At 48.0% G+C, this 23,273-nt stretch overlaps 1 protein-coding gene across 2 annotated transcripts in view; it reads right to left on the bottom strand.

Moving 5' to 3' along the window:
* LOC146785459 (erlin-2-like) overlaps positions 1–23,273 on the bottom strand; it is a 250,152-nt gene that overhangs the window by 81,157 nt on the left and 145,722 nt on the right. For both annotated transcript variants that reach the window (XM_085634516.1, XM_085634517.1), the window contains one exon: positions 21,709–21,800. In XM_085634516.1, coding sequence (XP_085490642.1) covers positions 21,709–21,800 — 92 coding nt within the window. The remainder of the gene's footprint in view (positions 1–21,708; positions 21,801–23,273) is intronic.

The following is a 23,273-nucleotide window of genomic DNA, read 5'->3' as shown; positions in this document are numbered from 1 at the left end:
TGCGATGGTCTTTGGTTTTGGAAAGAAAACCGGTAACTCTAAAGTTTGATTTAAATTAAAGAAGATGTAACCTTAGGTAAGAACTTCGGATTTGTGCTTAAAAACACCTTGTCTGGGAATGCTTGGAAATATAGCTCTTCAATAGTGAGAGCATGTATTTCACTAACCCTTCGTAGAGATGTTATTGCTGCATGGAGGGCCACCTTCCATGTTAAGAACTGTATTTGACAGTTATGTAGTGGTTCAAATGGTGGTCTTAGGAATCGTGTTAGGACAATGTTATGGCTCTACGCTGGTACTGGAGGTGTACATGGTGGAATAACTCGTTTTAATCCTTCCATGAAGGCTTTGACGACAGGAATGCAGAAACGTTTGGCAGTTATTCAGCAATGGCTGCTAAATGTAGGCGTATTGAGGTACATGCCAAATGCGCCTTTTGTAAGTGTAACAGGTAACAGACTAGTTGTTGGTAAAGAAGGGTTAATGTTTAAGGATACACAGTACTGGACAAAACATTTTCATTTTGCTGCATAGCAAGCCCTTGTGGTTGGCCTTTTGGCCTCCTTTAGAATGGTCTGCATTTTGTAGTTAGATTCAGGTATCCAAACTCTATGATCTCAGGAGCCAGACTGCTAGGTTGAGCACTTGTGTATTGGGATTTCTCACCCTGCCCCCAGTGTAAGTGAGAAGGTTTGCATAGTTGGGTAACTTCTCATGAACTACTAGGGATAACTCTAGCAGTGTTGTGTACCATGGCTGTCCGAGCCCATGTGGGAGCAATAAGTATTAGGGCCAATGAACTTTGTAAGGTTTCTGACCACGTAAGGAATTAGTGGGAGAGGAGGAAAAGGATAAGCAAATATTCCTGACCAGTTTATCCACAGAGTATTTTCTTTGAATATTGGGTGTAGGTATCTGGATGTGAAGTTTTGGCATTTTGAGTTTTCAGCAGTGGTGAACAGGTCTAGTGTGGGGATTCCCCATTGGTTGAAGTATTATTGCGGTAATGGAGTGTGTATTTTCCTTTCGTGAACTTGTGGCTGTGTCCTGCTGAGCAGGTCCACAATGGAGTTTTCCTGTCCAGGTATGTACTGTGCAAGGAGGAGGCTCTTGTGTTTGCCCATTTCCATGTGGTCTGCGCTAGCTGTGACAGTTATATCGAATGTGTCACCCCATTTCAGAATGTAATCTATTGCAGTCATGTTGTCTGTGTACAGAAAGACATTTTTTCCTGTAATGTTTGTTAGGAGTGCTTTGAGAACCATATAGATGGTTAAAAGCTCCAGCATGTTGGTGTGCATGGTCTGGTGTTGTCAGGTCCAGTGTCCCTGAAGCACAATGTCTTTCATTTGAGCACCCCATCCCATGAATGATGCATCAGTTGTGACTGTTTCATGCAAGATTGGGTCCTTGAAGGTTCTACCCTTCAGTATGTTTGAGATGTTCCACCACTATAGTGCCTGATGGACCTTTGGTGAAACCAACACTAGATCGTCTATATCCCCCCCCCCCAACTTGTGACCATTGTGATGCCAAACACTCATGTGTAGTAATGCATGTGGCACTATTGCTCTTCTGTAGTAGGCACCTCACTGTTTTGAGTGGTAGGTGACGATGTGGTTGAAAAAGTTCCAGTTGGTTCTGGAGATTGAGAACCTTTTGCTGATTGGGGTAAGCCGTTCCAGATACTGAATAGATTAATGCTCCTAGGTATGGTTGTACCTGGAGTGGTTGAAGATGTGACTTTGTTCATTGATAGAGAAGCCCAATTAGAGTAGTAGCATTGAGTGTCTATTAGACATTTGGGTTTGGTTTGACGCTTGATCAGCCAATCGACTAGATAGGGAAAGAAATGTATGTTTTACCTTTGCAATTTTCCTGCTACTTCTGCTAAGAATTATGTGAACACCCTGGGGGCTGTAACCCCCAAATGGCAGGACCTTGAATAGATGAGGTCGTCAACTTACCACAAACCGTAGGTATTTGAGGTTCGCCTTGCAGATTGGAATGTGGAAGTAAGCATCTTTCAGGTATAATGCAGTCACAAGGTCGCCGTTTTGTAGTAGTGGAATTACATTTTGCAAAGTAATCATATGGAAGTGTTTGAATAGTATGTAGCGACTGAGCGGGCGCAGGTCCAGAATGGGTCATAATGAGATGTCTTTCTTTGGTATGAGGAAATAAAGTGGGTAGACACCTTTATTTTGATGTTTGTGTGGGACTAGTCCTATGGCCCCTTTTAGCAGTAACGCCTTTACTTCTTCCTATAGCAGATGTAGATGGTGTGTGTGAGAAGTTGGCCTGATGTATGATGTCACTAGTTCTAGTGTACACCTTATATCAGTCCAAACAACCCTTATGGTGATTGGTTGTAAAGTCAACCTTATAGACCAGCTATCCTAGTGGTAGCATGGACAAGAGCAGTCTTAGGCTAAACTCTGAATGGCATGTGAAGCCAGCTGGTTTACCATATGTAATCCCTTGAATACCAAATGAAAGGACACCACAACAGATCTATATATATATAAAAAAAAGTGTATTTATTCTAGTCAAACCCTCAGCACTCTTTATGAGATTCGAGGTAAGTACAACACAGTCTTATTTAAGCATACATTAAGTCACACAGGTAAGTAATACAGTTAGGCACTAGGGGCCACGCAAACCATATACTAAAGAAGTGGTATAAGGACCACTGTCACGGAAATAGGATAGGCCTAGGCTATCGCTGGGGCTACACTATACTACCCAAGGTTAGGAAGTGGGAGGCCCACGGGATTCAGGTGCAGAGTGGAAACACTCACGCGTAATGCGTATAATCGATAGAAATAGTACAGTTTTAGAATTAATAAGATTTAGGACACTTCTGGAGTAACTAGGAGGTCGAGACTTGAGAACTAGACACTAGGATAGTCAATACCCTGATGAGCACCGGAGTACCCAAGTTACCTAGCCCACGGGCTGCGGGTGCATAGGTGTGAACTTGCGTCGGGTTTCGTCGTCGACTCCTATGGATGCCTGAAGGAAAGATGCTGACAGGCAGTCAGTGAAGAGTGTCCGGTGGATCCCAAGGCCGGGATCAAGAAGGAAGGGTAACTGCAAGCAGAACGGACAGAGTCTGGGTCACTAGCCAATGACCACGTGGAACCAGGAAGGAACCAGGCGATGTCAGGAGATTGCAGGTGAAGAGGTGAAGCTTGTCGCAGCAGCCACGGGTACCAGGAGACGTCGAGGGCGACCAGGACCAGGAGGCGAGCTGTCCCACGAAGGCTCTTGCTGTCGGCGGCGGCGAAGTCGAACTAGGACTCACCAAGCCTTGGCAAGCGGAACCCACGAAGAATGGAGGACTTGCTTCTGGTGCAGACCAGGAAGGTCTGGGGTGCTTCTCAGTTACAGAGGAGCAGGAGCCAGTCTGGAGGAGCCAAACTAGCAGTGGAAAATTGAAGGTGTGTCGTCGCAAAGGTTGCTAGCCAACGGGCAAGCAACCGGACAGACACGGCAAGCAGGAAAATGCAGAAGGGCCCCACGCAGGACTCGTGGAGTGTGGGGGGCTGATCTTCGGTGCAGATGGTGCTTGGGGTTGGGGCTTCTCAATCCCCGGTGCACAACCTCGAGGGTGCCTCAGAAGCTGCGCTGGAAGATACTCGCCACTTTTCCCAGGTAGCCGGTCCCACGTCTCTCGTCGCCTCCACGGATCTCAGCTCGGCTGTGGATCAGGGTCGGAGAAGTCTGGAAGTCAAGGCTCTGGTCGGGCTCTGCAGTCGGTCCCTCGTAGAACTTCAGCAAAGCAAAGGGTAAGCCTATTGATGGTGCCTGTTCGCACAGGGTGGCCACTCCTTGGCCACAAGGGAGATTCTTCAGTCTTCTTCTTTCGTCGAATGTCGAAGGTCCAGAGTTTCTGTTCAAGTTGCAGGTTCAGGATAATCTAATTTAGCAGGGCCCAACTAGCTACTAATATACTGGGCTAGTGGGCTGGGCTAACTGCAAGGTCCCTCCTATGGGTGGGACCAGGAAGGGGAGTGGCTACACCCCCTTTCCTTTGTCCAGTTTCGCGCCAGAGCTGGGGCTGGAGTGCCCCAGCACTGGTTTGAACTGGACTATGCATGGAGCACCTTGTGTGCCCCAGGCATGTCTCATTCCTTTCAGCCCTCCCTGCCCCAATACACTAAAGTCTGTCTGAGGAGGTGCTAGCACCTCCCCAAGCAGGAAACCTATTGTCCAGGCCTCCCTGGCTGGGAGGGCTCCCAGCAGCAGGAGGTCAGACTCGTGTCTGTGGCAGCAGCATCCATTTTGTGATGCTGAGGCTTTGGTGAGAGTTAAACAGAAAAGTAGGATTTTAACATGTCTCTCCCACTAGAAGGGAGGAATAATATCCTCATCACCAGAAATGGTATGGGGGTATTATTCCAAAGTGTTAGACACCTTACACGACATGTTTTGATAAAGCCAAACCATAGTTACCATAACCGTTTAAGATTATAAGGTACTTTAAGAGTATATGGTAGGCTATATCATAGAACAGCTATAAGGACATGGTTCCGAAAGCTGCAGACAGGCTCAGCTCATGCTAGAGCACCATCTCACATGTTACCAAGCACTCTGCCTCCAGGATTGTTAAGACCTGCCATAGGAGTGGCTGATAGGTACACATGTGTCTATATATAAGGTCGGTATAGGAATACTACACCTAAGCAAGGGGTGATTACACGACCTTGCCCCAGCTGAGTGATCAGCCAGTTGTGTCATAATGGAAGGCCAGGCCAGGGGTGGCATAATACATGCTGCAGCCCCTGGTAGGCCTAGGGTACACCTATGCCCTGGGTACCTAGGGTACACTGTACAGGGTCCAATAAGGTGATCCTTACCAATTGGGTATGTACCTAGGGTACATGGAGTCCATTTTAAAGAGAGAGCAGACAGCCTGAGACCCTGAATGGCAGGATCTCAGGCCAATTAAGTCGAAAAACCAGCTAGACACTAGGCAAAAAGTTTGGTGGTAACCATAGTCAGATATTCACCTTCCTACAGTGTGGATTTAACACCTGCCGTTTTGGCAGGATGTTTGGTGGTTCTAGGCAATATCCCTGCCTGAATATTTGTAGTACCCATTGGTCTGATGTGATGTTTGGCCACAACAGATGGAATTGTTGTAGCCTTCTCCTGACAGGTGTTTTGTGCTCAGGCAGGAAGTGTGGGCAAGTCATTTACTTGCTGGTGTGGAGGTGCCCTTGTTGGGAGTACCTTTAACTCAGCCACTATTCTTGTAGCTTCCTCGATAGTTTCCATGCCCTTGCTCGTGTACTGTTGTTGCTGGTGCCGATATGTGGTATTTTCTGGGGTAGCTGCTTTTGAGGCCCTTCACCCCTAGTAGCGCCGAAAGGGCTGTTTTTGAGGTGTTGTCTGTAAGACTTCCATGGATTTGGCTGAGTCGGTATCCTTTATTTTCTACAGATGTGTGTCCACAGCGAGCCCAAAGAGGTTTTCTCCAGCAAATTGGACAATGAGAATCTACTGCTGCAGCTCCGGTTTGAACCCGGATATGCATAGTCACGCATGTCTATGGAGCATGATTGATGTATTGATGCCCAATGTAGCAATGTCAGCTCCGTTTAATGCACATTTGATTGTTGCATTTGATATCTTCCTCCCCTCGTTTACCAGGTCTTCTCCTCGTTTTTTGTATTCATCTGGGAGGTGTTGCATCAGGTCTTGCATCCCCATCCCAGGTAGCCCTATTGTATTCGGGAGAGTAGGCCAATGAAATTGGCTATCTTCCAGTGGTTTGCGTGCCCTGCTGCAACTTTTTTTGCCTGCTGCATCAATTCATTTAATTTCTTTGTTTGGAGGAGGCACCTCTCCAGTGCCTTGTACTGCAGCTCTCTTCCTGACTGTGGTGACAAGGGAGTCTGTTTGGGGCTGTCCCCGTATGTAGATAGGGTCAGTTGGATATGGCCTGCATTTCTTCTCTATGCAAGGAGTTCGGACCCTCGATTTGACTGGATCCTTGAAGATCTCCTAAGATACATTAAGGATGGACCCAATCACTGGCAAATATTGAATTGTGCGCTCTGTGCGCAAAAGTGTTTCCACGAGGAAGTCAGTTGGCTCCTCTGTAGTGTGCATGGGGAGCTTGTGTGGTACGCCACCGCTCTTTAGATGACACTGTGGTATAAGGATGTATCATCTGGTGGTGGTACTAGTAGTAGGAACTGGTGGCTCCATGTCTGGGCTAGGGAGGACCAAATAATGATCATCTCATGGGTCAGGGTTATGGTGGGTGTCCGGTGCTCCTTGGGGATCTGTATCCTGTAGCTCCCACTCTTCCCTCTCTTGTGGAGAGGGCAAGTGTGTTTGTGGTGACGCCGGGGGCTGAAAATCATTGGGCTTGTGGCCTGTGCTCTTGTGCCACTGTTTTTGGTGGAGGCTGTAGCAAGGATTGTAGCTGAGCCGGTCTCTTGGTAATTTCTTTGTTTTTCTTACAAGGTCTTGTTTTTCACTTGGTCTTTGTGTACAAGTCTTTTGTTTCTTTGCAGCCGGTGGTGCGTACTCAGATACTTTGTGTGGCTTTGGAACCCCAGAGGTTGACTTTTCTTCTGACCAGAAGAGAGTCTGTGTTGTTTTTAAATCCTCTGTACAGATGCCGGTTTCGATTCATGGGCACTCTGCATTTCTTCGCATCCGATGATTTTCTTGGGGTCGTAGCCTGCTGAGCATCCTTCAGTGCCAATGTGTATGCCAGTGCTGACTTGTGCTTCAGTGCCGATGGCTCAGGCAGTGCCAACTTGTGCTTTGGTGCCAGCGTAATTCCAGAGCCAGATTGTGCTGTGACCTTGTTGCCCAACTTGGATCAATAACGTTCTCATCCCTTCTCGTGCTCACGGTGTCGGCCTGAGGCTAAGGGTGTGGCTGGAGATGGTGGTGAGTATAAGATATTCTATACATGGGGGGTCAACATTACTCATGGTACCTGATGTCATCTTGGTCCTCGCCCCATACACAGGGATCAGCCTGGGCAATGTGGGTCTCTTTGACCTGCACTGGAGCATGTTCGTCCCTAGTGGATGACTCGGAAGTGACCTAGTGGGGTCTGGTGATGACCACCCCGCCTCCCACGGTAGCACTTGCTTCGCTTGCCATGTTGCTGTTGTGTGAGAACTCCACCTCAGCCACCAGTTCGATGGTGTGTGCCAGGCATTGATCCCTATGGATCCAAAGTGTCTCTCTGTTTTTTAACAAAGCGAAAGCCGCAAACTCGTCTGCTTTGTGCTCTGGGGATAGGCACAAATTACACATTTCATGTGTGTCAGTGTGCCTATTTGGCCCCGCACCGAGGGCACCGTCAGAAGAGCTCCTTCTTTGTCTCCCTCACACAGAGACAGTCATTTTCGAAATGGGTGTTTATTGGCTGGCGGGTAATCGGACCCCGGCGCCTAGGATCCGTGGGTATTGTCTACTGGATCTCCGGTCGCGTCTTTTCTTCACCATAGGCCACGTTGGCATTGAATCCTGCAGAGCTCCGATGCAGTTCATCCGAGCCCGATGGCTGAAAAACTTTCTAACAAAGGAGCCGTTAAACATGCGCAATACCTCGTGGGGGAGGAGAAACGACAATGCGGATCATAAAACTTCCTCAAAGAAAAACAACTTGCAGAGTTCGGGCCCAACACTAGATGGCAGGAGCATGCATTGTATGTGTATTAGCAGCCAACACATACTACAAATAAGTAGTTCCCAGAATGTAAGCAGTGGAAGGATACAAATCATCCAAATAAAAGAAAGGGAATTCATGGAGGGAGCAGTACAAGAGGAGGACCTCGAGGGGCCGCGGACCGGGGCACATTATAGTGTTCGCAGCAGCGCGTGGGCTTAAAACCTTCTTGTCCACCGTACTTACAGCATCGGCATGAAAGGATTTTCTCTACTGGAGGCGGTGGCATAAGGGAACTGAGTTGCCTGTGTGCTGCATCAATTGGAGGCTCGCCCCCTGCAGGATTTTGAACGGCTTCTCTTTGGGATTTCAATTTTAGGTGGCTCTAGTTTCTGGTGTTCGCGTGCCAAGCCTTTGCATATTTTTGTAGGGCTAGTGGCTATGAACCTGACCCCGTAGAACCTACCCCTTGGAACCCCCATGAAGCTCCCTGAAGCTTCATGGAGTCGAGCGGATTTTCTTTTTTTCCCCCAATTGGAATTTTGCATTATCCTGGACTGTGACATCCAGACTACAATTCCTGAAGGCAGAGCCACATGCAATGCCCGCATGGGGTGCATAAAGGCCACATCTACCTTCTGCAGTAAGCACAGCCGGAATGGGAACCAAAACCGGCCCTGGCAAAGAGCTCGGCCGACCCTCCCTGTTTGCCAGGGCTGGTTTCTACTGCTTTTGTTACAGGGGGACGATATTGCAGCTATGCTGCAGAACCGGCCCCAGTAGCAACAAGCATTTACAATGCAATGGTCTCGGCAATATTATAGGTAGAGCTATTGGTATTGCTCATTATTTTTTTTATCATTTTTGTACCCCTAAATAAATGGCATTGTCATTTCTATTGGCATTAGTTTTTTTTTTGCATATGTGATACCTATTGCATTAGCAGAGAGAGAGTGAGGTAGTGAGATAGAGAGAGCGTGAGGTATTGAGAGAGAGAGTGAGGTAGTGAGAGAGTGAGGTAGATAGAGAGTGAGGTAGTGAAAGAGTGAGTGTAAGTGACTTTGTGTATTTGAGAGAGAGAGTGAGGTAGTGAGATAGAGTGAATTAGTGAGTTAGAAAGAGAGAGTGAATTTGCGAGGTAGTGAGAGAGTGATGTAGTGAAGTCTTGAGAGTGTGTTGTGATATAGTGAGGTAGTGAGAGTGAGATAGAAATAGATCATAATAGATGTTCTTATTACCTAAGAGCCATTTTATTGACATGGCTGGGATTCGAACCACTACCCCTAATAGGAGCTCCACTCTGTGACCTATTTTAGAGGTTTAAGAAAATACCTGATCATTTTCAACAGATTTAGGTCCGTTCCAGGCCTATTTTCACAGACCTGGTGACGAGAGGCACATTTGGCAGGCCCCGGCTGGAGGTGTGAAGCCCTTCTGCGTGCTGGGAAAGTGACACCTCCGCGGGGAGAGGAGGCCTGCCGTTCCTGCATGTGCCCCCGACGTGTGACCAACGCCCCGGCTCACTTGTGCTACCCGTGTGAAGAGCATTTGTAAGAGACACACTTTTTCACGCCTGGCCAGATGGGCAGCTTCTGCCAGCCGTGGTTCCCAGGCCTGAGGGGAGGGGGAGGTGCGGTTTCATCCAGCAGCGATCGCGCTCTTCAGCGTGCTCCATTGTGGGGGCACGTGGACCGCACCTCTGTAGGATTCCAGACCCACGCTTGGATATTAGGAAAACATCTGCACTGCAACCTCGACATATGCACACAACCGAAGTCGTGCTGACAACACCGACCCAGAAGCCCGGGTGGAAATCATCAACAAAAAGTGATTTCCGGAAACACGTCACAATTTCCAAACGCCAGCACCAACTATGTTGGTCCCACAGGGAGGGGTGGGGGTGATAGAGGTCTCAACAGCCGTCCCTGCCACGATTGGACGTACCAAGGGTTACAGATATGAATAGTGCAGCAAACGCAGTAGCACCAGGACCCCCAGGTCAAACCGGTTGGCCCGGCTGCGAAAGAGAGAGCAAACCCAACGGTTCTCGCCGTGTAGATTCTATCTCCTCTTTCCTAGACCCGCGGCGGACATTTCAATTACAGGCTGACGTTTTACGCTGTTCAGGGCGGGAAACGAGCAGGGAGCCCACAACCTCCTGAAAGCATGAATGCAGGAGGGAGGTGCAGGAACTCTGTAGGCCTCCCTGCTACCCTGCGGGGTCTGAAGGAAGATGGCACTTGGCACTGTTTTCGCTCTCCGGGAGACGCGCACTGAAGCCCTCGGGCGCCCCCGAGATGATACACGCTGGGAACGCTGGACACGCTGGGACCACAGGAATAAGGCAGAGCAAAAGGCAAGCACACCACTGCCTTTCTCCGATGCAAAGCAGAAATGCCTCGGAGAAACGCAGTGAGGGTTTCAGATTCGGGGGCGTGTTTCTTTTTCTCTCCTCTTGCCATTGGCAGGAGGAGAGAAAAACACGCCTAAAAAGGGCGTTGCTAAAAAGTGGAAAGAACACCAAAAAACACGCCCCCGAATCTGAAAAAGACGGAGCCTATTTGGAGGGACGGCTCTCTCCTCCAATGGCTGGCCTCCGTTTAGGAAGCCAGCCAATGGAGGAGAAGCTAAAAGAGAGGCGGGCTAAATCGCCACTCTAGAAAACATTAAATCTTCCGACTTCCGGTTCTGCCTTCGGCAGACCGGTAGTCCTCGACCTAAAAAGGGCCCCCCAGGGGTCCAAAACCGGCCCAACCCTGGCGGCCCACTGGGGAAATGCCCAGTGCCTGCTACGACCAGTCCGGCCTTCGCCCTTTCATTTCTCGCCCGTATAAAATTGGATCCTATTTAAAGGAAAATCTGTGTAGCTATGGTCTGGGAGGTGCAAAGGAGGTTATTTTGGCCGAGAACCAACACACCTTTCCTTCTCCCTATCCCCTATCCCCACTCCCATCTCTGATGGCCATAGGGTATCTGTATGAAAGGAATTTTGCTCCCTGTGAGCCGATGCCTCCAATAATATAGTGAGGTGCGATCACCCCTCAGTGCTGATGTCCACACAGTCAGCTGCATCGCTAGATGAACCACATGGTTCTAGTCTGGGCCCAATCCCTCCTAGTACACCTAGTACTACAGGTGACTCCATGAAGAAGAACTATAACCTCTGCAGTCTGTCACCAACCCTGGTAGCTTGTACCTGAATTTTTGCTTTGGCAGACGTGAAGAGGATTTCAGACAACAAACAGGAAACCACGGAGCAGCTTATGAATAAAGTTATATACTGGCTGCATAGAAACACAAATTACAGGTTGTGGGTATTTGATGAAGTTCTGTTTTTACGCAGGGTGGGTTTGATGGTTGAAGTATTTGAGGGCGATTGTGTCATGGTGAATTTCAAGACACAATGGCTTGTGAAGTCCTTGTTGCAAACGTTTAATTCCCGAATGGTTGCCCCAGGGTCCATAAAAGTCCTTCCTTTGGGCTTTTCATACAGGTGTTCGATTGCTGCTAGATCCTTATGTGGGACTAGAGCTCAACCTGCATGCTTCCATTCTCCGCTTGAGGAGGCTGTTCCTCTCATAATCCAAAACCATTTTTCAGTAATCCTGAGTGTACAGGAGTGTGATTGACAAACAAGTTACTTACCTTTGGGAATTATATATCTTTAAGAGACATAGATTTGTTATGAATTCCTCACCTTAGCATTACCCCCAGGCGTCAGACTGGATCCGGAGAATTTTTTCCTCAGCAGTACCTCTGCGAGTTGATGGGTGGTGTCGGTCGACTCCACGTTAGTCGTTGGCGTTGTGGTAGCCGCATTGACATCGCGGTATCTACTTACACGACATTCCACGTCAGAAGCGCAGAGTCATGCAAGACACTGACCACTGGTGCACGAAATCTAGGGCCCTGAAAGGGAGTCCCTTACGCTTGAAGCTCACTCACCCAGCGAGCAGAGGTGATGGCAACCAAGAAGGCACTTTTGAAAGTTAAACGTTTGAGAGGAAAATTACGTAGCGGCTCAAAGGGAGCGCACATAAGGTAAGTCAGAACCATTTTTAAGTCCCACTGAGGCATTACAAAAGGAATAGGAGGGAAGAGAGGAGTAATGCCCTTAAGAAATCTATTAACAATAGGGGACTTGAAAAGAGAAGGTTGATCAGGAAGCCTAAGGAAGGCTGAAATGGCTGAGAGATAGGCCTTAAGAGTGCCCAGAGCAGAGCCCTGCTGGGCCAAAGAAAGGAGGAACAAGAGAACCTCATAAAGAGGGGCGGAAAGGGGATCCACAGCCTTTGCTGTGCACCATGCCACAAATTTGTTCCATCTGCAGGCATTTACCGTTTTAGTGGAGGGACGCCTGGCTGCCAAGATAACGTTACAGACTTCGGGAGGAAGGTCAAAAGCCGTCAAATGCCGCCACTCAATCTACACTCAAGGAGGTGGAGACTGGACAGGTTCGGGTGGAGGACCGTCCCCTGCTGCTGCAACAGAAAATCCTCCCGAAGAGGCAGTCTGATCAGAGGATCCATGGCCATGTGCAACAGCTCGGGATACCAGACTCTTCATGCCCAATCTGGAGCCACAAGTATGACTTGGGCCTGGTCGCGCTTGATCTTCTTTAGCACTCTGGGTAGAAGTGGTATAGGCGGAAGGGCGTATAGAAGACCGCAACTCCACACGAGACGAAAAGCGTCACCTAGCAATTGGAAATTACAACGCGCAGAACTGCTGACATTGCGCGTTCTCTTCGGTGGCGAATAGATCTAACCAAGGCTCTCCCCACTGCTGAAAGAGACCTTGCACCACCTCTGAGTGAAGACGCCACTCGTGATCCATCATTCCCCTGCGGCTGAGTTTGTCCGCTCTGGCGTTCAGAGAACCTGCTAGGTGTTGAACCACCAGGGACATGCCCTGAAGTTCCAGCCATGCCCAAAGGCAGAGAGCCCCTTGACATAGGGACCACGACCGCACCTGCCCTGTTTGTTGCATTACCACATGGCAGTGGTGTTGACCGTGAACACCTGCACTACTCTTCCCCGGACAGAGGGTAGGAATGCCTTTAGTGCAAGACAAATCGCCCTAAGCTCAGAAGGTTGATGTGGAGCCCGAACTCTGCCGGAGACCAGAAACCTCTGATCTCCGCCTCTCCCATGTGGCCGCCCCACCCTAGAAGGGATACATCCGTCACCATGGTAAACTCTGGTTGGGGAAGGGAGAGGGATCTGCCATTGACCCAACCCTGGTTCGTGAGCCACCACTGCAATTGTTGAGCAGTGCCCTCCAAGACCTGGATGCAATCAGACAGATTCTCCTGATGCTGTGCCTACTGGAACTTCAGGTCCCACTGCAGAGCCTGCATATGCCACCTGGCATGATCCACCTGCAGAATGCAGGAGGCCATGAGGTCCAGCAGCCTCAGGGTCATTCTGACCAAAACCCGGGATAGAGGCTGAAAGATCGGAATCATAGCCCGAATATCCCAGACTTGCTCTTTGGGAGCATAACCCCAAAACTGTGTTGTGTCCAGAACCGCTCAGATAACAAGGAGCTTCTGAGATGGAGTCAGGTGTGGCTTCAGCACGTTTATAGTGAACCCCAGCGGATGCAGGAGGTCGGCTGTAGTCTGGAGGTGGGTGACGACTGCCTGGGGCAATCTGCCTTTAACAGCCAGTCGTCGAGATAGGGGGAAGACTGGAACCCCTGATCTGCGCAGATGAGCTGGGACCACAACCATCACTTTCGTGAACACCCAAGGAGCGCTGGTAAGGCTATAGGGTAGCACGGTAAAATTAAAGTGCTCGTGGCCTACCGTGAGTAACGCCAGTGGGCTGGCAGGACGGGGTTGTGAAAATAAGAGTCTTGCAAGTCCAATGCTACCATCCAGTCTCCAGGGTCGAGAGCAGACAGGACCTGAGCCAGAGTCAACATCTTGAACTTCTCCTTCCGGGGGAAGCAGTTGACGTTCCGGAGATCCAAGATAGGACACAGGCCCTTTGTCCTTCTTGGGCCTAACAACCAAGACCTACTTCTGGGACAGGAACATGCTTGATGGCTCCCAAGAGAGCCATAACTTACTGTTGGAGAAGGTCCAGGTTATCCTCCGACATGCGATGGAATTGAGGTGGCATGGATGGAGGCGTAGTTTTGAAGGAGAGGGAGTAGCCCCTTCAGACTATCTGCAAAACCCACCTGTCTGACGTGATGTTGAGCCAGTGGAGTAGGTGATGGCGAATCCTGCCGCCCACTGGTGAATGATTGACCTGAAAGGTCAGACTAGGAGGGTTTAGAGGCTGCTTCAGTGGGGGCGCTGGTGGACTGGCCCGCCCACTGGCCCCCGACCCACAGCGGTGGGATCCACGTCCTCGGCCATGAAGAGTTTGAACAGCTTGCGTAGGCCTGTGGATCTAGGCGGAACGTGGTGGGGCACCCCCACCATAGCCACGAAAGGGACGAAAAGCAGACTGCGCCGTGCAGGAGCTGAAAGAAAGGCCTAAGGATCTGGACGAGGCCCTGGAATCCTTAAAGCGCCCACACGCATTTTCTTCCTTGGTGTCAAACAGGCGACAGCCATCAAAGGGCATGTCCAAAAGCGTTGCTTGGACATCCCCTGAAAAACTAGTGGACCTCAACCAGGCATAGCGTCTCAGTGCTACTGACGTGGAAATCGTCCTGCCCAGTGAGTCGGCGGTGTCCAGCCCACACCAGATGGTGAACTTCGCTGCGTCCCTCCCTTCGGCAACAGCACAGGAGAGCACGGCCCGGACCTCCTCCAGGCACTGTGGCAGCACCTGTGCAACCGTATCCCACAACGAGTGGGAGTAACGGCCCAATAGGCATGCAGTGTTCACCAACCACAGCCCCAAGCTGGAGGAAGAAAACATCTTCTTCCCAAGGTGGTCCGGCTTCTTGAATTCCCGATCAGGTGGTGCATTAGAGAATGTGTCTTTGGACGTGGAAGCTTTGACTGCAAGGCTCTCAGGGGTAGGATGCGAAGAGGAAAATGGGGACGCCCGGGCCGGGCGCTGGCGTCTGGCAGTCTTCCTGTCCACAGGAGCCCCTGTGTTGGGCTTGGACCAAGTGCCCAAAAGGTTGTCCGTAAGATCCTCATTAAACGGCAGCAGAGGCTCCGAGGAGGCCGCTGACTGTTTAAGCACCTCTGTCAGGTTGTTAGTCTTGACCGCCACCGTAGGAAGCTCGACGTTTAGGGCCTCGGCTGCCTTACGCAACACCACGGCATAAGATGCACCTTCGTCCATAAACACGGTAGGGGAAGATAGCATGCCAAGGTCTGGAGAGGTATCCAGACCACTGGCCTCATCCAACGCCACTCTCCAGTCCGGTTCGTCCAACTGGTCTGCAAAAGGGTCCACAGATCCCCTCCGAGTCCTCCTCACCATCTCCTGTGAGCCTCTCAGGGTGGTAGGAAACAACAGGGTTACAAAAGTCCCGGTCCGCACTGGTCCAGACGTCGGTCTGGCGCTGTGTCCTCATCGAGGGGGAAGCCGGGTCGACGCCGGCTGGGGACACAACCGGTGACGGAGGCGGCGGGGGTGTCATCACTGGATCCGGTGCCGAAGGAGGTATCACAAGGTCGATCGGCGCTGATCCGGATCCAGGCCTGGATCCTTGGGGGCCCTGCGGCGCCGAAGCAGCCAACATCGAAGGCCTAGAGTCCCCAACCAAGTCAGCGGTGCCCAAGGGCACGCCGGCGGAGTCGGGCTGCCTGAAGATAGAGTGTAAGGCTTCGTAAAAGCTTCAAAGCTGGGAAGGGTCGCTCCGGGCCCTGGGAAATGAGGGAAGGCCGAAGTCGACCAAACAGGCTCCGCGGGCAGAGCCGGACCACTCCCTTCGCGTCCCGCGTTGCATGAGCCAACGGATGGGGAGAACGCGTAGAGCGACGATGCTTCTTCACCTTCTTCTTGTGCTTCGACTTACCCGAAGACGAAGGCTTCGATGACAAGTGGTGATGGTGGCTCGGCGACCGGTCCCGCAACCTCCCTCTCGACCGGGACCTCGAACGGCACGGAGCGGACTGCCAGGCCGAGGGAAGCTTTCGGGACCGCTCCCGCAAAGACTTCGGATTCATGGCCTGGCAGTCTGAGCACTACTTCGGGTCGTGGTCGCGCTGCAGGCACCAAAGGCACACGAGGTGGGGGTCCGTGACTGACATCTATTTGTGACAGAAGTCACAAGCATTGATGTCGGTCCGACATGACATCCCTCCGTGCACCAGGAGTCGATCGACTCAAAGACGGTGTCGACAAAAGTTGCAAAAACAGAGTCAAAAAGTGACTGTAGGTACCGCTCTCCGGATCTTCGCTGGCTAGTGCGGAAAAAGAAAGAACTGACGTCAGCGCGCGAGGGCGGCGTCTAAGTAGATACTGTGACATCATTCTGGCAACCACGACCACAACGACAAACGCGGAGTCGACCGACGCCACCTATAGATGCGCAGAGGTACTGCTGAGGAATCAATATTCCGGATCCTGTCTTGAGCCTGAGGTTAATTCTAAGGTAAGGAATCCATAACCAATTGTCTTTTAGATTGGAGGGTCACTCTGAGGGAAAACACGTATGTGACTAACTTGTTATACCCGTTAACAGGTTACGACAGCGGCACGCGGTATCCTCTCTCAGCAGTAGCTTAGCTGCAATTTCGGGCCCCATATTTTTACTTCCCCAGCTCAGTCAATCTTTCCGGGACAAACGGCGCGAACATTTTTGAGTGGGTATGTTGCTGATGAGGCCAATAAAATGACACATTTTAGCTGGATGGAATATGTCACGGAGTTTGATGCAGTCCGGCTTCAAGAAAACTGATCCACAGGTGAGGTCTTTTGTGGTGGCTATTCCTGTTTTTTAGCCGCTGCAGGTCCCTCATCGGTTGGACGTGCACATGCAGGGCTCACTACCGGGTTTAAAACAACTCTGGGTTGTCATATAAAAGTGCTAAATACTGGTTCTGATTTGAGATAGACATTCTATTGGGTGTGGGGTAGTACATGAGATTTAGTGAACATTCATTTTGATAATAATTTTACAAGTGCTACTAACCGCAATTTCACCCAGCTTTTTTTTTATTCTTTTGACCGTTCTATTGACAGGTCTCAAATGAGGAACAGGGGATTAACTGTGGTACTAGCTAGTTATTTCAATGTCAAGCTAGTTAGTAATCTCACCATCTATGATGAAATCCTATTTATGGGAGGAACACGGGACCTTACCCTCAGGGACAACATCGCCAGGGTTGTAGTTTGACTTTCTATATTTCGAAGTTTGTTTTGTTTAATGCTATGGAGCTCACAAGTGCTTCTCACAACATCCCTTACATTTCTGGTGATCGATTATATATTTGTTTCTATACACCTTGTGCCACAGGTTATTGGAGGAGCAACTGAACATAGTGTGTTTAGTGACTAATACTAGTTTGGGTTGGGTGACAGCTGGTTTCCTGCATTCCCTCTAGACCGCCACACACAAAGGCAGGGTAGGTGTGACTGAGCAGCCATCTGCAAGTTAATTGGTCATTCTGAGGCAGGGTGAGAGGGAGAAGCTCACACTTGCACCTGAATAGGACTGTGCCTGTCCCCACACAATAGGTTGCATAGTCCACTGTAGTACGTCTGGGGCCAGACCGGGAAAAGCAGGGCCTTGTGCACGTCAAAGCATATATTTGAAGCATCCCTACTTCAAAGGCCAAATTGGGTACATGTACAGGACCTCTGACACCATGATTTCAGATCACTACTAGAACTAAGGACATTCTGCCAGGAAGAAGCGCTACAATGCTGTAGGGTAGACTGGCACTTTGCTAACTTCTTTGCTGTGTTGGTCTGCGGATTGCTGTGCTGTAGGAGGGACTGGCACTTTGCTAACTTCTTTGCTGTGTTGGTCTGCTGATTGCTGTGCTGTAGGAGGGACTGCCACTTTGCTACCTGCTTTGCTGTGTTGGCCTGCTGTCTGCTGCTTCTTGCCTGAGAGTGAGAAGGATTAAACCTGCTCTCTACATCCTTGAACCCATTGTGATCCAAGGGCTTGCCTCCTGTTTTGAAGTACGAGGGTCATCAAAGACTTACTTCAACTCTGCTTCAGCTGCTGGACTCTGCCAACTGTGCGTTCTGACTTGCAAAAGAGGTGCCAATCCAACCTGGGCCTTAATAGTTGGTTCTGCAGCGGTTCTTTTTACAAAAATTGAAGCAGTGACGACTTTGCGCTGATCGGAACCAACGCAGTGCCCTTTGACACTAATGCAGTGACAATTTGAGGACATCCCTGCACGGATCAACGACGACATAGGACCCGACTGCAAGGCTCGACAACAACGCAGCCCCTGCACCATAAGCGAGTCAACACCGACACCAGACCTGCCGTGAGGTTCGGCGATGACACATCGCCTGCATTGTAAGGGGCTTGATGAAGCAGAACAGATGCATCGAGTCTTCGATGCAGATGCTTGCTCCATCCATGGCACTTTTTCAGAGGACCCCCCCTCAATATCGGACTGCCTGAACTTTTGATTTACCTTGGTCCAGCGCGACGTCAAGTAACCCCTAAGCACTATTGGCTTTTAAGCACTATATTGCAGTTTATTCTCTAAACATTCATATCTCAAGATCTACTTATTGGGTTTTTGTTCTTTTGGTCTTGTTTCACTCGGATACATATTCTCAATGTTTCTAACAGGTGTGGAGTGTTTTTGTGGTGTTTTCATGGTCTTACCATAATTTGAGTGTTGCGTAAATACTTTACACATTGCCTCTTAAATTAAGCCTGAGTGCTCTGTGCCAAGCTACCAGAGGGTGAACACATGTTAATTTGGGTGTGTTTATCGGACTTACCCGGACTAGGATTGTGGTTCCTATTTGGACAGGGTGCAAACCTCTGCCAAGTAGAGACCCAATTTCTAACACTGTTTGACACCCAATCTGGATTCTTTGGAATCAGTTGCGTCATATGAAGAACTGGGCCGAGTCACCGGAGATATTTTAATGAAACTGGACAAAAGGTGGCTGGGTCCCAATTTTTGTTTTGACAGTAGCTGCAGAAGAGCTTGTGCTCAATTGCATCGAGCTCTTCAGGTCGAACCTAGGAATCATGCTGCTATTTCTAAGTATAGGAATATTGCTAATAATCTTAGATAGATGAAGGACTGTCAAAGTTCACTAGATGTAAATATCAACCCGGCTCAGTATGTTAGGCTATGTAGGCAAGATTTATATTTCTGGTGGGTCTTATAATGTGACTTGTGCATCACTTCCGCAGTTTTAGCAATTGAATATTGAAATTTGCCTGGCCGAAGTTATTGAGGCGATCACTGTCAGCCCCACTAATAAGGTGCCTGACAGGGTCCCAATGGACCTATATACATTTAATTTGGCTCTTTAGGCCCCCATTATTACTAATTGTATAAACCAGGCTTGTAAAACTGGTTTGATGCAGTCTTTTGAAAATAGGGATCATACCGACAGTTTATAAAAAAGGGAAGACGGACGACCCAAGGTGTTCTAGGCCAATTTCCATTCTAGAATCTACGGTTAAGACCGTAGGCAGCATCGTTCTTGACAGGCTGATCGGCTGGGTCGATTACTAGAGAGTTCTTTGAAAAACTACAGTATGGGTTTCAAACTGGTTTGGGGACTTTGGAACAATGTCTCAGTCTATAACTTGAGATCAGTAAATACACTATTGTCAAGCAGTGGTCTATTTTCTTAGCCTTTATGGCCCTCTTCTGCACATCGGATTGTGTGGTGAGGTCCCGTTTGTGGGACAGGCTGGAGACCATGGGGGTCGATAAGGGACCACTGGGATTTCTACAGCTCTTCATTATGATCTTTCGGCTATTGTAAGATATGAGGAAAAAGGGTAGGCTCTGACTGTCAGTTTAGGATGGCGGAACGCCAAGGGTGCATGCTTGCCCCAATCCTTTTTTTTTTTATTATATGTTACGGTGTTGAAGGAGGCTTTGATGGCTAAGGGCGTGGATGCCCCAGCCATAAAAAAGACTCCCATCCCAACGCTAACTTACACAGATCATGCGGTTTTGCTCCCAAAGACGCCACAGGGGGTTACAATCTTAATAGAGCGCTACTATTTAATCTCTAACTTGAAGCTGGAGTTTAATGCTAATAAAACTTTTGTAACGGCATGTGGACTAGGGAGTGCTAAAATGAGGTAAATATCTGTAGGTCAGAACCCCATCGCAAGAGTCTTCTTAGTGTGTGACTCGTTGGAATCTTGGTGCCAATAAATTTCAATGGCTAGAAAACGTTGTGCGCAGTGTTGAATTGTTGGCCAATTTAGCCTATCGTATTGATTGGTAAGAAGCTGATTGCCACTTTCCTAGAGGTGTTTTGGAGGAAGTGTATCCCAGTCTTAACGTATGGGGTTTTAAAAAGTTTCCAAGGCTTCACGTCAAAGATAATAAAGTCTGCAGAAAATTACTTGGTCTCCTGCACAGCTCCCCTTCTTACATAATGCATGAGGAATTAGTGATTGAGTATGTTGAAGATCTGATCAATCTCGCCAGTTTGACGGTGTGGTGCTTTGTCTGGAGCAATCCTCTGTCAGTGCTTAATAGAGAAATCATTGACAATTGCTTATCCTGTGCCAGGATGCATCTTGTTCCCTGGCTAGAATATATCAGGGCAACATTCATCACCTTAGGCAAACAATCTATTTTCTCCAAACCGGAGGGCCTATCTAAAGACGAAAGACTGCTGGTAAAACAGTATTTTTAGCCTTAAGGCAGTAGGAGTTGCAGGAGTCAGTGAAAGCTAAAAATAAGTGATCTATTCTGATTCAAACCTCTCCTGAGGTAGAGTCTTATTTAGATTTAATATAACACTCCTGGGACAGGTCTCTTTTCTTACTGGATATCCATTAGCAATTATTAGAGGGCAGTTATATTGCCCCCTTGAGCAGTTTGGTTGTGCGTCGATTATTCTTTGCCACTGGGATGAAAGTTCACTGCTAAGCCTGCTTCATTTTGGCTATTTTTTGTGGATTGTATTCATGTTTAACCAAGCGTTTTTTTTAATTCCCGTTTTTTGAGGGTTAGGGTTTGAGGAGTGTAAATTTACTATATTCGCAGAAGTTGAGCACCTTGTGATTTGTATTAATGTTTGCCAGTTTCTCAAAAGTGCTTTACATGTAAGGAATTAATTGGCTTTTAAACTGAGTTAGATCAATGAACTCATTTTTATGTAGTTGGGGCTTTGAATAATTAGGATTTTTTAATGCAAGAAAAGAAATGGCCTTTTTTTCTTAACTGTGTTAGAACGATGAACTCAATTTTGTATGCATTTGAGATGTGAATGTTCGATTTTTTTAACAAGCGCACTCTCTCAATATAGGTCTACTGAACTGAATACTTTCATGATCATTGCATAATGCTAGAAAAAGCTTATCAAATCGAAACGAATGGAAAAGAATCTGTGCTCTAGGGGAAGGCCGAAGAGGACAGAAGGTCATGAAATAAGAAGCAAATGAGATTGACAAGAAAGCCAACCAATGGTAAGCAGTGGGCTGACCCAAAGCCCACTGTAGGGCGTGGCAACACCTAATAAGTTGACAATCTGCCTCTATTCTATTGCGCTTATACTGAGACAGGCTTTCAGGATGGCTGAAAAACACAGAAAGGCCAATCTTACCTAAACAACACTCATTATTTATGGGTTCATCATTAGTCTTTATGTCATAGTCTCGAGGCTGCCTGCCACAAATGATTCAGTCATTTACAGTTTCAACTCCACTACACCTGGGGAGAAGTGCAGTGAAAATAGGAGGTGAACGTAATCTTATTGTGCTACGGAAGGGAGCTATTGGCGAGCTACTGTTCCCAACTTCTACTTCGGTATGAAAATTTGTATCAGCTTGTTACTCCCGATGTAACGTCGCGGTGTTTATTGACCATTCTCCCAATTACGTCATCACTTAGTCTATAGCTTAGTTTCCTCCTGTGTTTCAAGGCTGGTTGACCCAGAGGCACAACAAAAATCACAAAACACATACAACAAAACACACACACACACACACACACATGCATGCACAATCAAGATACACACCAATAAGAGCCTTTTTCCTTTCAGTCTCAGCTTCTTTCTCCACCACCTTCTGCTTCTGAGCTGCAATAAGTAGTTTGGTCTTCTCGCTCTCCCTGAAGGAAGTAAATAAACATAAAATTAGGTGACGCTATCCCAAAGCATAAAAGATATGAAAAGTTATACTTCCAACATTCAGGGGTTCTGCAGTCGCTCACCATGTTATAACTTTGAAGACAGTTACGTTTTCCTAATGTCGAAATTTAAAGAGAGGCAGAATTAGCTGGGCTATAGTTGGCCCAGATAACTTTACTTTTGCAGCCTACTACGTGGCATTTGTAATAACTCATCAAAACACAGCTATAAACTCTACTGTATTAGCAGGAAGCCCTAAAACAATTAATTGCAGTTTTTTGCACATAACGTTACTTGAATTGCACAGGCTAGGACATACTGCCACGTTTCTTGTTAAGTTATGAGTAAGGTAAAACACCACTGGAACTAGTTAAAAGCAATAGGATAATTTTCACCTGCTTGGTTTTTTACAGGTTAATAAACTTTCCTCATTGCCATTCTTCTGGTTACTATGCCATTCACATTCAACAAAAATTTCCAACACTCCCCATAAGCCATGGGATTTCCCCTATTAAAATCCTTTTTAGAGCCCTTTTAAAAAGGGTTGCATATTATTTTTGCTAACTGTAATTTTGAGCATATTTGCAATTTTATGACTGTAAGCCGGATGGATGCCTTGTGGGAAAGCTTAAGCCCAACACACAAAGTCAGTAAGCCCGACTTATTTACTGGGGTTATCAACAGACCTTTATGTGTGGATTGTTACTGCACTGTGTTAAAAATGATATACAGATATATAGTTACAAAATGTCAAATGAAAAGAACCCAACGGCAGACCTTACAATCTGCACCTTACGCTTTGTTTCGTATATCAGCGAGTACTGCGCACAATTACTCCAGCACCTGCCATTGTTCGGGGCCCCTGTGTTCCAGATCGTTAGTCAATATAGCAAATGGAGGTGCGCCAGGTAGGGATGTCAAGTCAATCTTGTTTTATCAAAACCTTTATTTGCACATTTTTCATCACTTTTAATTCCTTATTTACACATACTGTCCAGGCAACGCGTTTCGTTCCATAAACAGTAGGAACTTCATCAGGGCTTAATCATCTATGTCAGTAAGTGATGTGTCCAAAGAAAACTGAATGTCCTTCAGAACAGCAAGGAGAAGGATACGTAGCAAGGTATCCAGAAACGGGGACGGTCATGCCCTGGGGAAATCCCTAATCTGCCAGCATACTGAGCTGGAATAAGGACATTGAGTATTCTTTGGGCACACCACTTACTGACATAGATGATTAAGCCCTGACGAAGTTCCTACTGTTTACGGAACGAAACACGTTGCCTGGACAGTATATGTAAATAAGGAATTAAAAGCGATGAAAAAAGTGCAAATAAAGGTTTTGATAAAACAAGACTGACTGGACTTCCCTTTGCTTTATATAGTTTCAAAATCTCAAAGATTTGGGCTGCTATAATCCTTGCTAGACCGTGCTATGAGGAATAGCCCAGTAT

The sequence above is a fragment of the Triturus cristatus genome, chromosome 11, assembly GCF_964204655.1.
Source record: "Triturus cristatus chromosome 11, aTriCri1.1, whole genome shotgun sequence".
NCBI classification, from domain to species: Eukaryota; Metazoa; Chordata; class Amphibia; order Caudata; family Salamandridae; genus Triturus; species Triturus cristatus.
Note: the sequence above shows the minus strand (reverse complement) of the source record. Positions and strands in the feature narration are given on the sequence as shown.